General features: G+C 47.4%; 1 protein-coding gene across 1 annotated transcript in view; it reads right to left on the reverse strand.

Annotated features, from left to right (window-relative positions):
- Positions 1–260: 260 nt before the first annotated feature.
- OGFOD3 (2-oxoglutarate and iron dependent oxygenase domain containing 3) overlaps positions 261–14711 on the reverse strand; it is a 52890-nt gene continuing 38439 nt past the window's right edge. Inside the window, exon 9 of the mRNA XM_077166297.1 lies at positions 261–497. Coding sequence (XP_077022412.1) covers positions 361–497 — 137 coding nt within the window. The 3' untranslated portion in view covers positions 261–360. The remainder of the gene's footprint in view (positions 498–14711) is intronic.

Raw genomic sequence — 14711 nt, forward strand, 5'->3', positions numbered from 1 at the left:
GGATGAGGGAGGACCACATGCCACCCCATAGGGATCTCCGCTTCGGCAGGGCCCTGGGGGTCCGGGTCCTGCTGACTGACCCCCCGCAGAGTGTGCAGGCGTCTTCGTGGGCCTGGAATGTTCCACACCAGGCGTACAGGTCTTCCATCCTCTCTCTGCTGGTGGACCCCAGCCCTGGGCACCTCCTGAGGATGGGGTGTGGTGGGGCCCCATCAGTGGGGGAGCCCACAGTGGGCCAAGCAAACGCACAGCTGCTGGGGTGGGGGTGGGGTGGGGGCGGGTTCCCCTTGTTTATTCACAGACGGAAGGAACGGAAACAGTGGGCCCAGCTTGGCTCTGAGCCACAAGGGACGGAGGTGGCTACGTGAAGGCCGGGCTGCCGATGGCCTGGTCGGGGTCGCAGGAGAAGGCGATGGTGACAGCGTAGCGGGTACCCCACAGCACCTTCTCCACGTGGTGCAGGTTCTCGGACCCCGAGGTGAAGAAGGAGACACGGCCTGGGGAGATGAAGAGGAGAGAGGCAGGGGTGCAGGCCGCGGCCTCCAGGCCTCAGGGCCAACCCCGACACGGCAGGCCCAGGCCTGGCAGGGGGTGCCGGGAGCTCACACGCTGGTGCCCTTGGCGAAGGGCGGACGCTTGCCCCTGCCTCCCCGTGGCCCTGGGGGCTCTCCATGGGGAGGGGGCAGAGGACAGAGCCCTGCCGTGGGGAGGAGGATGTGGCTGCCCCCCACGGGCCTTGATGACCAGACAGACAAAACCCGAGGCGCAGGCCCTGGGCTGGTGACCCTCGAGTTTGGGTAAAAGATAAAAAGGCAGCTTGGCCAGGAGCTACCAAGGTCTGCCGTGGCTCAGGAGATTTCCAGCCTTTGGCTTGGCAGAATTCCTAGTTCATTTGCTTTGGGTAGTTCATGGGCCGCGCAGACACGGGTGGGGATGTGGTGTGACTTGGGTCCACAGCTGAAAACCAAGCTTAGGCACGAGGCTCAAGACCCTGGAGGCGCCAGGCCCTGTCACAAGGCCTCGGGACGAGTTGGCTCCCTTAAAGGTGATGTCGGAAATAACCTCTCCCTTGCATATGTGTCCCTTGGCCTGCGCCTCTGAACGGGGCACACCAACAAAACCAGGAGGGCAAGGGCAGATCCGAGGCTCCTTGGACTACTCTAGCCGCCTCCAGGTAGGAAGGACACACTTTTCTCAGGTAAACGGGACATTAATACTTTCCACAGCTCAAAAAAGGTTCTCAGTTTCTCTCAGTTTCAACCAAACCTGAAACACTGGGACACGGAGCCAGGCCCACTTGCCCAGGGGAGCAGAGCGTCTGCCACCCACGCCCGTCCCCTGTCTCTCAACCCCCACCGTGACCCAGCTTTCAAGGCACTTGGTGAGAGGAGGGCCCTCTGGTGTCTCTGCTCATCTTGCCAACAGAGACACAGAAAAAGAAAGAAACAGGATGGAAAAAATCCTGTGACCTGTGGGTGATATGAAAGTCTCACGTCCATGCTCCTGGAGTCTGGGAAGATGATGGTAAAATGGGGGCAGAAAAAAACCTACCTGAGCAAATAATGACCACAATTCTCCCCAACAGGCCGATCAAATCCCATGCAGGGCAAACACAAACTGACCACAGTGAAGCACATGGCAGTCAAACCGTGAAATGGAAGACGCGGGGACATGGGGAAACCCCTGACAACCTGGCGTGGGGGTGCAGGCCGGGCCCCCCAGAAACCTCGGGGGCCCGGGGAGGGCAGCAGAAAACTCCTGTCAACTCGGAGTTTCACAGCCAGTGGGATATCCTTCACAAGGGAAAAAAAGGTGAAATCCGGACTTTTTCAGAAAACTCCTTCCCGACAGACCCGCACAACAGGGAGGGCAAAGGCCGAGGAGAAATGGCTGCAGAGGGAGGGCGGGAGGGAGGGCAAAGGAAAGGTGGTCCCAGGGTGAGGCAGAACTCTGCAGCTCTGTCTCTGCTGATTTCCATACAAGAGAACACACTAAAAAAACAAACAAAAAAAAGGGATAGCACTGGAAGGAGAGTTCTCTCGGATCCTTGGGGTAAAATATATGGAAACCAAAGCCCAAGGGTCGGAAGCAGTAAATGGAAGAACACTGGCCCACCGGAGGGGGAGGCCAGGGCCCTCTCATTGGACATTCTGGTGTCCCCTTCAATTACGCCGCAGATTCAACCCAATCCAAAGCGATTCCTGCAGCCTCTGTAGAAATGAACGAGCTGGCCCTAAGACTGATTTGGAAGTGCAGAGGATCCAGGAAGGCCAAAACGATTTTGAAAAAGGATCATCGAGATTCTCTATGCGGTCAGCGCTGTGAAGCGCTGGGTGGGGAGAAGTGCAGACCCAGGGCGTGGAGCTGGGAGTCCTGGGATCCAGCCAGGCCGATGGAACCCAGATTTCTGAGAAGGCCCCGAGGGGAGCTTGCTGGGGAACAGAGAATTGGCAACGATGATGCCAGGGAACGACATTCCCATCTGCCATCAACAATCCCCAACCCCGACGCACAGCACACAGCTGTGCTATTTCAAAATGGGTCGGAGGCCGAGCGCCACAGCCAAGACCTTAAAGCTTCTGGAAACAAACGTGGGAAAAACCTCTGCGACCTTAGGGCAGGCAGAGAATTCTTAGGACACAAAAAGCACAAACTAGGAAAGAAAAAAAAAATCAAGAAATTGGACTTCACTGAAATTTAAATGTTTTTCCCTCCAAAAGAGACAATTAAGAAAATACAAAAGGGAGCCATACAATGGGAGATATTTGTAAAACACACTTCCAGTTAAAAAACTAGCATCCTGGAGCCACGGTGGCTCAGCAGGCAAGAATGCTTGCCTGCCATGCCAGAGGACCCGGGTTCGATTCCCAGTGCCTGCCCATGTAAAAAATAATAATAAAAAAAAAACTAAAAAAATAGCATTCTGAATATATGACGAATTCTTAGTAACAAAAAAACAAACAACATGATTAAATTGGGCAAAGTCTTGAACGGAAACTTCATAAAGACAACGTTCAGACGTCAGATAAGCACACAGAAAGGTGTTCAGCATTACCTGGAATTAGAGAAATGAAATCAAAACCACATGGCCAGGTGGGCCACGGTGGCTCAGCAGGCAGAGTTCTCGCCTGCCATGCCGGAGACCCGTGTTCGATTCCCAGTGTCTGCACGTGCAAAAAACAAAACAAAAAGCAACAAACCACATGGGCTGGAAGTTTTGGTCCTGGAGGGCAGTGATGGGAGCACAGCATGATAAACGTAGTTACCCTTAAATCATATACTGTAAAGTGGCTTAAATAGGAAGGCTTAGGTGCATACATGTTACCACAATAAACATTTTTGAGAATCCACAGAACTGCACAACCCAAAGGGTAAGCCTGATGCAACCTGTGAGCTATGGTTAAGGAGATCGTAACACTGGTCATCAGTGGAATTAAACATACCACAGCAGTGCAAAAGGTCAACAAGGAAATCTGAGGGTGTGGGCAGGTAAAATGGGAATTTGCCTTTCTGCATGATTCTTCTGTAGAACTACAAGTGTTCTGAAAAATAAAAATACTCCTGCCCCCTGGCTCCTGTGGCAGGCAGCCTCTACGAACCCCCCCTGACTCCCATCTGATCCCTGCCCTGAGTGTGGGCCGAACCTGGTGGCCCTCCATAAACAAGGAGAGGCACAGTGCAAGCCCTTACGACCCCCGAGTGTGGGCTGGATATGTGGGTGCTGGGAGCCCTTCCAAGACGAGTTTACAGAACGACCGTGGCCTCTGTGCTTCTGGGCCCTACTCACTCTGATGGCACCACCCGCCACGGGGAGCTGCCCTGTGCAGAGGCCCAGGGGTGAGGAACTGAGGGAGGCCCCAGGACAACAGCCCCCAAGGAACGGGGTCCAGCCAGCAACCACACTGGACCTGGAATCAGAGCCTCCTCCAGTTGACCCTGGGGATGCCTGCACGTTGGCCGGCCTTCATGAAGCCCTGGGAGAGACCCTGTGTGGGGGGATCCAGAGAGGCCAAGCCCAGAGATCCCACCCAGGGGAGCCAGAGAGGCTGTGCCCAGAGACCCTGTTCAGAGGACATGGAGAGACCCTGCTCAGAGACCCTGTCCAGGGCGCCTGGAGAGGCCATGCCCAGAGACCTTACTCAGGGGGACCCAGAGAGGCCATGCCCAGAGACCCTGCAAGGGGACCTGGAGAGGCCCAGAGACCCTGCCCGGGGCACCTGGAGAGGCTGTGCCCAGAGACGGAGGAGTGTATGGGGGGCAGCAGGTATCTACAGCAGCCCTGCTGGGTCCTGCCTTACCAACCTGGGTGAGCATTTTCCAACTCTCCAGATGGCCACGTGCTCACTCGTGGATAAAGCTCAAGCGGGCTCTATCATCTGCCTTGAGAGCCAGCAAAGACTAGGTGTCTAGATTAGGTGTCTAGCAAAGACTAAACACTTAAATCGGATGGCCTGGACGTCTACAGCGGTTACAATGATGCTGGGGTCCCCAGAAATGCCATGGAAACCAATCGGCAGTGCACAAGTCATTGGAGCACAAGGTGAGGTTACCTCCAGGCAGCGCGTGCTGAATGGAGACCAGGCGTGCCAGGTTCAAGAGCAGATGGGGTCCCATGCCAGCCTATGGGGAGGGGCAGGATCAGGGAGGGCCCTGACTAGGGCCCTGACCAGCCTGGGCGGGAGCTGCCCACGCTGGGCCAGTGGAAGGAGGTGAGGGTCAGGAGAACAGAGGGGCAGGAATGGACGAGGCCAGGGGGGAGTGTGGAGAGAGAGAAAGTTCCCTCAAGGTGAATTTGCAAAGAGTCTCAAATTAACACTGGGAAGCCAAACATCCAAACTGGGGACTGAAATTCTCTCCCCAAAATTCAAATTACAGAGGAATCTCAAAATGAGTGTATGTGAGGTCCTAAAAGAGAGAAAAGAAGTAATGAGAGTCATAATGAATCAAGAAACAAGGCTCCGGGCCCACCCAGCGCAACTCCTAGGCTGCAGGCAGCACTTACTCCCACTCCCCTACTGTCTTAATTTCCTTTTGAGGCATGCTTTCTTGTTCTCTGCCAACCTCTTTTTGGTGGCTACCCGTTCTTTGTTTGGGGTAAATTCAATATATTTCTATCTCCATTAACATTAAATGGAATGCGGGCCAAGATGGTGGCTTAGCAATGTGCGCGTTTTAGTTCGTCCTGCAGAACAACTACTAAATAACCAGAAACAGTATAGAACAGCTCCCGGAGCCATGCCAGTGACCGGACACACAGCGTACCCCAGTCTGGACCAGCTGGACAGGTTGCAAGCCTCCCCAAAACCGTGATTTCCCCAAGCTGCGGTGCCTGGCGCCCAGCGCCCCTCCCCCACAGGCGGCTGCCCAGAGGGAAAGGAAAGAGAATCTAAACCTGGTCAAGGCGGAGTTCGCTCATTGGGCTCACAGAAAAAGAGGAAAGGGGGAGGAAACAGAGGTTTTAGTGGCTGTGTTTCTACGGAAACTTCGCTGCCTCTGGATTCAGCGGTGGGACTTCTCGGGCTGCAACTGCCCCAGGCATAGGCAGAAACAGGCTGCTTTCAGAGCTGTCTCCCACATGAGCCTTCCCCAGGAGAGGAGTGAAGCCTAACTCAGGTGGAATCCCTCCCTCAAAGAATTCAGACCCCAGGGCCTGGCAATTTGAAGCCATTAAAACCAGCCTACAGAGACTTCCGGAGAAGATGGCGGCTTAGTAAGACGTGTGGGTCTTAGTTCCTCCTCTAGAACAGCTACTAAAGAAACAGAAATGGTACAGAATAGCTCCCGGAGCCACGACAGAGACCAAAAACACAGCGTACCCCATTCTGGAATGGCTGAACCGGCTGGGAGAATCCGCTGCGGTGAGATCCCTGAGGGGAGCGTGCTTCTCTGGGCCATGGCGGCTGGTGGATGGAGCCCCTCCCTCCCTCCTTCCTGGGTCAGCTGGGAGATTTGGAGTGGAGGTTCCCAAAGCCGTGGAGGCCGGCAACCTGGGTCCCTTCCACACACGTGGCTTCCAGGTCTGGCTGGGAACTTTGGATCGGGACTCCCCCAAGCCGCGGCGGCCAGCGACCCCGCCACGCTTGGCTTCCCGGCCGGCTGGGAGATTTGGATCGGCACTACCCCAAGCCGCGGAGGCCGGCGCCCCCCCCCACGCACGGATTCCCGGGCCGGCCGGGAGATTTGAATCGGCACTCCCCCAAGCCGCTTCGGCTGGTGACCCTCCCCCACAGCGAGAGTCTTCCAAAGTTAAAGGACCCACAGCATCTTTTACTGGTGGGACCCGCAGACAGACGAGCGCCACATACTGGGCAGGATAAGAAAAACAGAGCCCAGAGATTTCACAGGAAAATCTTTCAACCTGCTGGGTCCCACACCCAGGGAAATCTGATTAAATGCACAGACGCCAGCAAAAAATAACGGATCACGCCAGGAAAACTGAAGATATGGCCCAGTCAAAGGAACAAACCAACAGTTCAAATGAGATACAGGAACTGAGACAACTAATTCTGAATATACGAACAGAAATGGAAAACCTCTTCAAAAACCAAATCAATAAATTGAGGGAGGACATGAAGAAGACATGGGCTGAACAAAAAGAAGAAAGAGAAAGTCTGAAAAAACAAATCACAGAACTTATGGGATTGAAGGACAAAGTAGAAAAGATGGAAAAAACAATGGATACCTACAATGGTAGATTTAAAGAGACAGAGGCTAGAATTAGTGAACTGGAGGATGGAACACCTGAATTCCAAAAAGAAACAGAAACTATAGGAAAAAGAATGGAAAAATTTGAGCAGGGGATCAGGGAACTGAATGATAATATGAAGCGCACAAATATACGTGTTGTGGGTGTCCCAGAAGGAAAAGAGAAGGGAAAAGAAGGAGAAAAACTAATGGAAGAAATTATCACTGAAAATTTCCCAACTCTTATGAAAGACCTAAAATTACAGATCCAAGAAGTGCAGCGCACCCCAAAGAGAATAGACCCAAATAGGCGTTCTCCAAGACAGTTACTAGTTAGAATGTCAGAGGTCAAAGAGAAAGAGAGGATCTTGAAAGCAGCAAGAGAAAAACAATCCATCACATACAAGGGAAACCCAATAAGACTATGTGTAGATTTCTCAGCAGAAACCATGGAAGCTAGAAGGCAGTGGGATGATATATTTAAATTACTAAAAGAGAAAAACTGCCAATCAAGACTTCTATATCCAGCAAAATTGTCCTTCAAAAATGAGGGAGAAATTAAAACATTTTCAGACAAAAAGTCACTGAAAGAATTTGTGACCAAGAGACCAGCTCTGCAAGAAATACCAAAGGGAGCACTAGAGTCAGATATGAAAAGACAGAAGAGAGAGGTATGGAGAAGAGTGTAGAAAGAAGGAAAATCAGATATGATATATATATAATACAAAAGGCAAAATGTTAGAGGAAGATATTATCCAAACAGTAATAACACTAAATGTTAATGGACTGAATTCCCCAATCAAAAGACATAGACTTTTGATTGGCAGAATGGATTAAAAAACAGGATCCTTCTATATGCTGTCTACAGGAAACACATCTTAGACCCAAAGATAAACATAGGTTGAAAGTGAAAGGTTGGGAAAAGATATTTCATGCAAATAACAACCAGAAAAGAGCAGGAGTAGCTATACTAATATCCAACAAATTAGACTTCAAATGTAAAACAGTTAAAAGAGACAAAGAAGGACACTATCTACTAATAAAAGGAACAATTAAACAAGAAGACACAAAAATCATAAATATTTATGCACCGAACCAGAATGCCCCAAAATACATGAGGAATACATTGCAAACACTGAAAAGGGAAATAGACACATCTACCATAATAGCTGGAGACTTCAATTCACCATGCTGATCAATGGACAGAACATCTAGACAGAGGATCAATAAAGAAACAGAGAATTTGAATATTACAATAATGAGCTAGACTTAACAGACATTTATAGGACATTACATCCCACAACAGCAGGATACACCTTTTTCTCAAGTACTCATGGATCATTCTCAAAGATAGACCATATGCTGGGTCACAAAGCAAGTCTTAACAAATTCAAAAAGATTGAAATCATACACAACACTTTCTTGGATCATAAAGGAATGAAGATGGAAATCAATAATAGGTGGAGTGCCAGAAAATTCACAAATACGTGGAGGCTCAACAACACACTCCTAAACAACGAGTGGGTCAAAGAAGAAATTACAAGAGAAATCAGTAAATATCTCGAGGCGAATGAAAACGAAAACACAACATATCAAAACCTATGGGACACAGCAAAGGCAGTGCTAAGAGGGAAATTTATTGCCCTAAATGCCTATATCAGAAAAGAAGAAAAGGCAAAAATGCAGGAATTAACTGTCCACTTGGAAGAACTGGAGAAAGAACAGCAAACTAATCCCAAAGCAAGCAAAAGGAAAGAAATAACAAAGATTAGAGCAGAAATAAATGAAATTGAAAACATGAAAACAATAGAGAAAATCAATAAGACCAGAAGTTGGTTCTATGAGAAAATCAATAAGATTGATGGGCCCTTAGCAAGATTGACAAAAAGAAGAAGAGAGAGGATGCAAATAAATAAGATCAGAAATGGAAGAGGAGACATAACGACTGACCTCACAGAAATAAAGGAGGTAATAACAGGATACTATGAACAACTTTATGCTAATAAATACAACAATTTAGATGAAATGGACGGGTTCCTGGAAAGACATGAACACCCAACTTTGACTCAACTAGAAATAGATAACCTCAACAAACCAATCAGAAGTAAAGAAATTGAATCAAAAGCTTCCCAAAAAGAAAAGTCCAGGACGAGACGGCTTCACATGTGAATTCTACCAAACATTCCAGAAAGAATTAGTACCAATGCTGCTCAAACTCTTCAAAAAATTGAAGTGGAGGGAAAGCTACCTAACTCATTCTATGAAGCCAACATCACCATCATACCAAAACCAGGCAAAGATATTACAAAAAAAGAAAACTACAGACCAATCTCTCTAATGAATATAGATGCAAAAATCCTCAACAACATTCTAGCAAATCGAATCCAACAACACATTAAAAGAATTATACATCATGACCAAGTAGGATTCATCCCAGGTATGCAAGGATAGTTCAACATAAGAAAATCAATTAATGTAATACACCATATCAACAAATCAAAGCAGAAAAATCACATGATCATCTCAATTGATGCAGAGAAGGCATTTGACAAGATTCAACATCCTTTCCTGTTGAAAACACTTCAAAAGATAGGAATACAAGGGAACTTCCTTGAAATGATAGAGGGAATATATGAAAAACCCACAGCTAATATCATCCTTAATGGGGAAAAATTGAAAACTTTCCCCCTAAGATCAGGAACAAGACAAGGATGTCCATTATCACCACTATTATTCAACATTGTGTTGGAGGTTCTAGCCAGAGCAATTAGACAAGAAAAAGAAATACAAGGCATCAAAATTGGAAAGGAAGAAGTAAAACCATCACTGTTTGCAGACGATATGATACTATATGTCGAAAACCCGGAAAAATCCACAACAAAACTACTAGAGCTAATAAATGAGTACAGCAAAGTAGCAGGTTACAAGATCAACATTCAAAAATCTGTAGCATTTCTATACAATAGCAATGAACAAGCTGAGGGAGAAATCAAGAAACGAAATCCATTTACAATTGCAACTAAAAGAATAAAATGCCTAGGAATAAATTTAACTAAAGGGACAAAAAAACTATACAAAGAAAACTACAAAAAACTGTTCAAAGAAATCACAGAAGACCTAAATAGATGGAAGGGCATACCGTGTTCATGGATTGGAAGACTAAATATAGGTAAGATGTCAATGCTACCTAAATTGATTTACAGATTCAATGCAATACCAATCAAAATCCCAACAACTTATTTTTCAGAAATAGAAATACCAATAAGCAAATTTATCTGGAAGGGCAGAGTACCCCGAAGTGATACAAGTATCTTGAGGAAAAAAAACTAAGCTGGAGGTCTCACGCTGCCTGACTTTAAGGCATATTATGAAGCCACAGTGGTCAAAACAGCATGATATTGGCATAAAGATAGATATATCGACCAATGGAATCGAACAGAGTGCTCAGATATAGACCCTCTCATCTATGGACATTTGATCTTTGATAAGGCAGTCAAGCCAACTCACCTGGGACAGAACAGTCTCTTCAATAAATGGTGCCTAGAGAACTGGATATTCATATGCAAAAGAATGAAAGAGGACCTGTATCTGACACCCTATACAAAAGTTAACTCAAAATGGATCAAAGATCTAAACATCAGGTCTAAGACTAAAAAACAGTTTGAGGAAAATGTAGGGAAATATCTTATAAATTTATAGACCTTACACCTAAAGCAAGAGCACTGAAGAAAGAAAGAAATAAATGGGAACTCCTCAAAATTAAACACTTTTGTGCATCAAAGAACTTCATCAAGAAAGCAGAAAGACAGCCTACACAATGGGAGACAATATTTGGAAACGACATATCAGATAAAGGTCTAGTATCCAAAATTTATAAAGAGATTGTTCAACTCAACAACAAAAAGACAGCCAATGCAATTACAAAATGGGAAAAGACTTGAACAGACAACTCTCAGAAGAGGAAATACAAATGGCCAAAAGGCACATGAAGAGATGTTCAACGTTCCTGGCCATTAGAGAAATGCAAATCAAAACCACAATGAGATATCATCTCACACCCACCAGAATGGCCATTATCAACAAAACAGAAAATGACAAGTGCTGGAGAGGATGTGGAGAAAGAGGCACACTTATCCACTGTTGGTGGGAATGTCAAATGGTGCAACCACTGTGGAAGGCAGTTTGGCAGTTCTTCAAAAAGCTGAATATAGAATTGCCATATGACCCAGCAATACCATTGCTAGGTATCTACTCAGAGGACATAAGGGCAAAGACACAAACGGACATTTGCACACCAATGTTTATAGCAGCATTATTTACAATTGCAAGGAGATGGAAACAGCCAAAATGTCCATCAACAGACGAGTGGCTAAACAAACTGTGGTATATACATACAATGGAATATTATGCAGCTTTAAGACAGAATAAAGTTATGCTGTATGTAACAACATGGATGGACCTAGAGAACATTATGCTGAGTGAGACTAGCCAGAAACTGAAGGACAAATACTGTATGGTCTCACTGATATGAACTGACATTAGTGAATAAACTTGGAATATTTTGTTGGTAGCAGAGACCATCAGGAGATAGAAATAGGGTAAGATATTGGGTAATTGGAGTTGAAGGGATACAGACTGTGCAACAGGACTGGATACAAAAACTCAGAAATGGACAGCACGATACTACCTAACTGTAATATAATTATGTTAAAACACTGAATGAAGCTGCATGTGAGAACGACAGAGGGAGGAGGGCTGGGTGCATAAATGAAATCAGAAAGAAAGATAGATGTTAAAGATTGAGATGGTATAATCTAGGAATGCCTAGAGTGTATAACAATAGTGAAATGTACAAGGTACAATTTTAAAAATATTTTTGCATGAGGAAGAACAAAGGAATGTCATTATTGCAGGGTACTTAAAATAGATGGTAATTAATATTTTAAAATGTCACCTTCTGTGTGAGACTAAAGAAAAAATGTTTATTGTTACAAAATTTATATTTTGACTAGTGCATTTCCTAATATAACTAAAGTAGATAGTTTGATTGAATGCCATAAGTACTTGGAATCTCAGGTAGGACATGAAATTTTGTTGGTTTGTCCAGAGTGATGCCCCGATGAATCCCAGAGTGATTCGATCAGTGAGTGGAAAAGTATCTGCAAAAGCCCCCTTCGGGGAGTGGTGAGAACGGGGAGAAATTCAACTTCCCCAAGTTGAATTCTTGATATTCTCACAAGCAGTGTGGACAACCAAAGCTATAGGCAGAGCCCCCAGTCTTGGGGTTTGTTCATACGAAACTTAACCCCACAAAGGATAGGTCAAGTCTACTTAAAATTTAGGCCTAAGAGTGACCCCCAAGAGAGCCTCTTTTGTTGCTCAGATGTGGCCCCTCTCTCCAGCCAACACAACAAGCTGTCTCACCACCCTCCCCCTCTCTACGTGGGACATGACTCCCAGGGGTGTGGACCTTCCTGGCAACGTGGGACAGAGATCTTGGAATGAACGGAGACTCAGCATAAGGGATTGAGAAAAACCTTAGAATGAGCTGAAATTTAGCATCAAGGGATTGAGAAAACCTTCTGGACCAAAAGAGGGAAGAGGGAAATGAGACAAAGTGTCAATGCCTGAGAGATTTCAAACAGAGTCGAGAGGTTATCCTGGAGGTTATTCTTATGCATTAAGAAGATATCATCTTGTTATTCAAGATGTAATGGAGAGAGATCCAAGATGGCGGCTTAGTAAGGTACATGCGTCTTAGTTCCTCCGACTCCAAATCAACTAATAGGTGAACAGAAACAGTACAGAACAGCTCCCGGGGCTAGAGCAGGGAATGGACACACAGCGTAACCCAGTCTGGACTGGCTAGTCTGACTGCGAAACTCGGCTGCGGTGAGATCCCCGAGCGGCGCGCGATTTCCCGAGCAGCCGCAGCTGTGGTGGTCTGAGCTAATCCCTCCCTCCTTCCCGGGCTGGCTGAGAGACTTGGAGAGGCAAGCTTCCTAGCCAAGGCGGCCGGCGCCACACTTTTGCGGGCGGCTTCGAGTCTCGGCCTCGAGTCCGCGGTTACGAGTCTCGGATCAGAGGGCTATCCAAAGTCTGGGCTGGCTAGTCTGACTTCAAGACTCAGCTGCAGTGAGACCCCCGGTGGCGCGCGATTTCCCGAGCAGCCGCAGCTGTGGCGGTCCGAGCTACTCCCTCCCTCCTTCCCGGGCCGGCTGAGAGTATCGGAGAAGCAAGTTTCCCAAGCTGAGGCAGGCGGCGCCCTTCTTTTGCGGGCGGCTTCGAGTCTCGGCTTTGAGTCCGCGGCTACGAAACTCGGAACAGAGGGCTATCCAAAGTTTGGGCTGGCTAGTCTGACTGCGAGACTCGGCTGCGGTGAGACCCCCGAGCGGCACGCGATTTCCCGATCAGCGGCAGCTGCGGCGGTCCGAGCTACCCCCTCCCTCCTTTCCGGGCCGGCTGAGAGTATTGGAGAAGCAAGTTTCCCAGGCCGAGGCAGGCGGCACCCCTCTTTTGCGGGCGGCTTCGAGTCTCGGCTTTGAGTCCGCGGCTACGAATCTCGGATCAGAGGGCTATCCAAAGTCTGGGCTGGCTAGTCTGACTGCGAGACTCGGCTGCGGTGAGACCCCCGGCGGTGCACGATTTCCCGATCAGCGGCAGCTGCGGCGGTCCGAGCTAATCCCTCCCTCCTTCCCGGGCTGGCTGACAGTCTTGGAGAGGCAACTTTCCCAAGCCGTGACGGCCGGCGCCCCTCTTTTGCGGGCGGCTTCGAGTCTCGGCTTCGAGTCCGCGGATACGAGTCTCGGATCGGATGGCTATCCAAGCCGCGGTGGCCCCCCCCACGCGGGAGGCTTCCTGGTCCGGTGGGGAATCCCCCAGGCCCGCTGCGGCCCGCGACCAGCCACAGGGTCCCCTCAAGCTGCGGCAGCTGACGCCCCCACTACGCGCGGCCCCTGAACCAACGGAGAGAATTGGATCCGAAATTCCCAGGCCGCGGAGATCGGTGACTGGGGGAGACCCATTCCAAACACTTGAGACAAATGTCTGCCACGTGCGCCACCTACTGGGCAAGATAAGAAAAACAGATCCCAGAGATTTCACAGAAAAATCTTACAACCTGGCTGGGTCCGACACCCAGAGAAAGCTGAATAAATGCCCAGACGCCAGCAGCAGAAGATAACTGTCCACGCTCAAAAGATTGAGAATATGGCCCAGTCAAAGGAACAAACCAATAGCTCAAATGAGATACAAGAGCTGAGACAACTAATGCTGAATATACGAACAGAAATGGAAAACCTCTTCAAAAATGAAATCGATAAATTGAGGGAGGACATGAAGAGGACATGGGCTGAACATAAAGAAGAAATAGAAAAACTGAAAAAACAAATCGCAGAACTTATGGAAGTGAAGGATAAAGTAGCAAACAGAAAAAATAATGGATACCTACAATGATAGATTTAAAGAGACAGAAGATAGAATTAGTGATTTGGAGGATGGAACATCTGAATTCCAAAAAGAAAAAGAAACTATCGGGAAAAGAATGGAAAAATTTGAACAGGGTATCAGGGAACTCAAGGACAATATGAACCGCACAAATATATGTGTTGTGGGTGTCCCAGAAGGAGAAGAGAAGGGAAAAGGAGGAGAAAAACTAATGGAAGAAATTATCACTGAAAATTTCCCAACTCTTATGAAAGACCTAAAATTACAGATCCAAGAAGTGTAGCGCACCCCAAAGAGATTAGACCCAAATAGGCGTCTCCAAGACACTTACTAGTTAGAATGTCAGAGGTCAAAGAGAAAGAGGATCTTGAAAGCAGCAAGAGAAAAACAATCCATCACATACAAGGGAAACTCAATAAGACTATGTGTAGATTTCTCGCAGAAACCATGGAAGCTAGAAGACAGTGGGATGATATATTTAAATTACTAAAAGAGAAAAACTGGCAACCAAGACTCCTATATCCAGCAAAATTATCCTTCAAAAATGAGGGAGAAATTAAAACATTCTCAGACAAAAAGTT

Source organism: Tamandua tetradactyla, chromosome 6, assembly GCF_023851605.1.
Source record: "Tamandua tetradactyla isolate mTamTet1 chromosome 6, mTamTet1.pri, whole genome shotgun sequence".
Classification (NCBI taxonomy): Eukaryota; Metazoa; Chordata; class Mammalia; order Pilosa; family Myrmecophagidae; genus Tamandua; species Tamandua tetradactyla.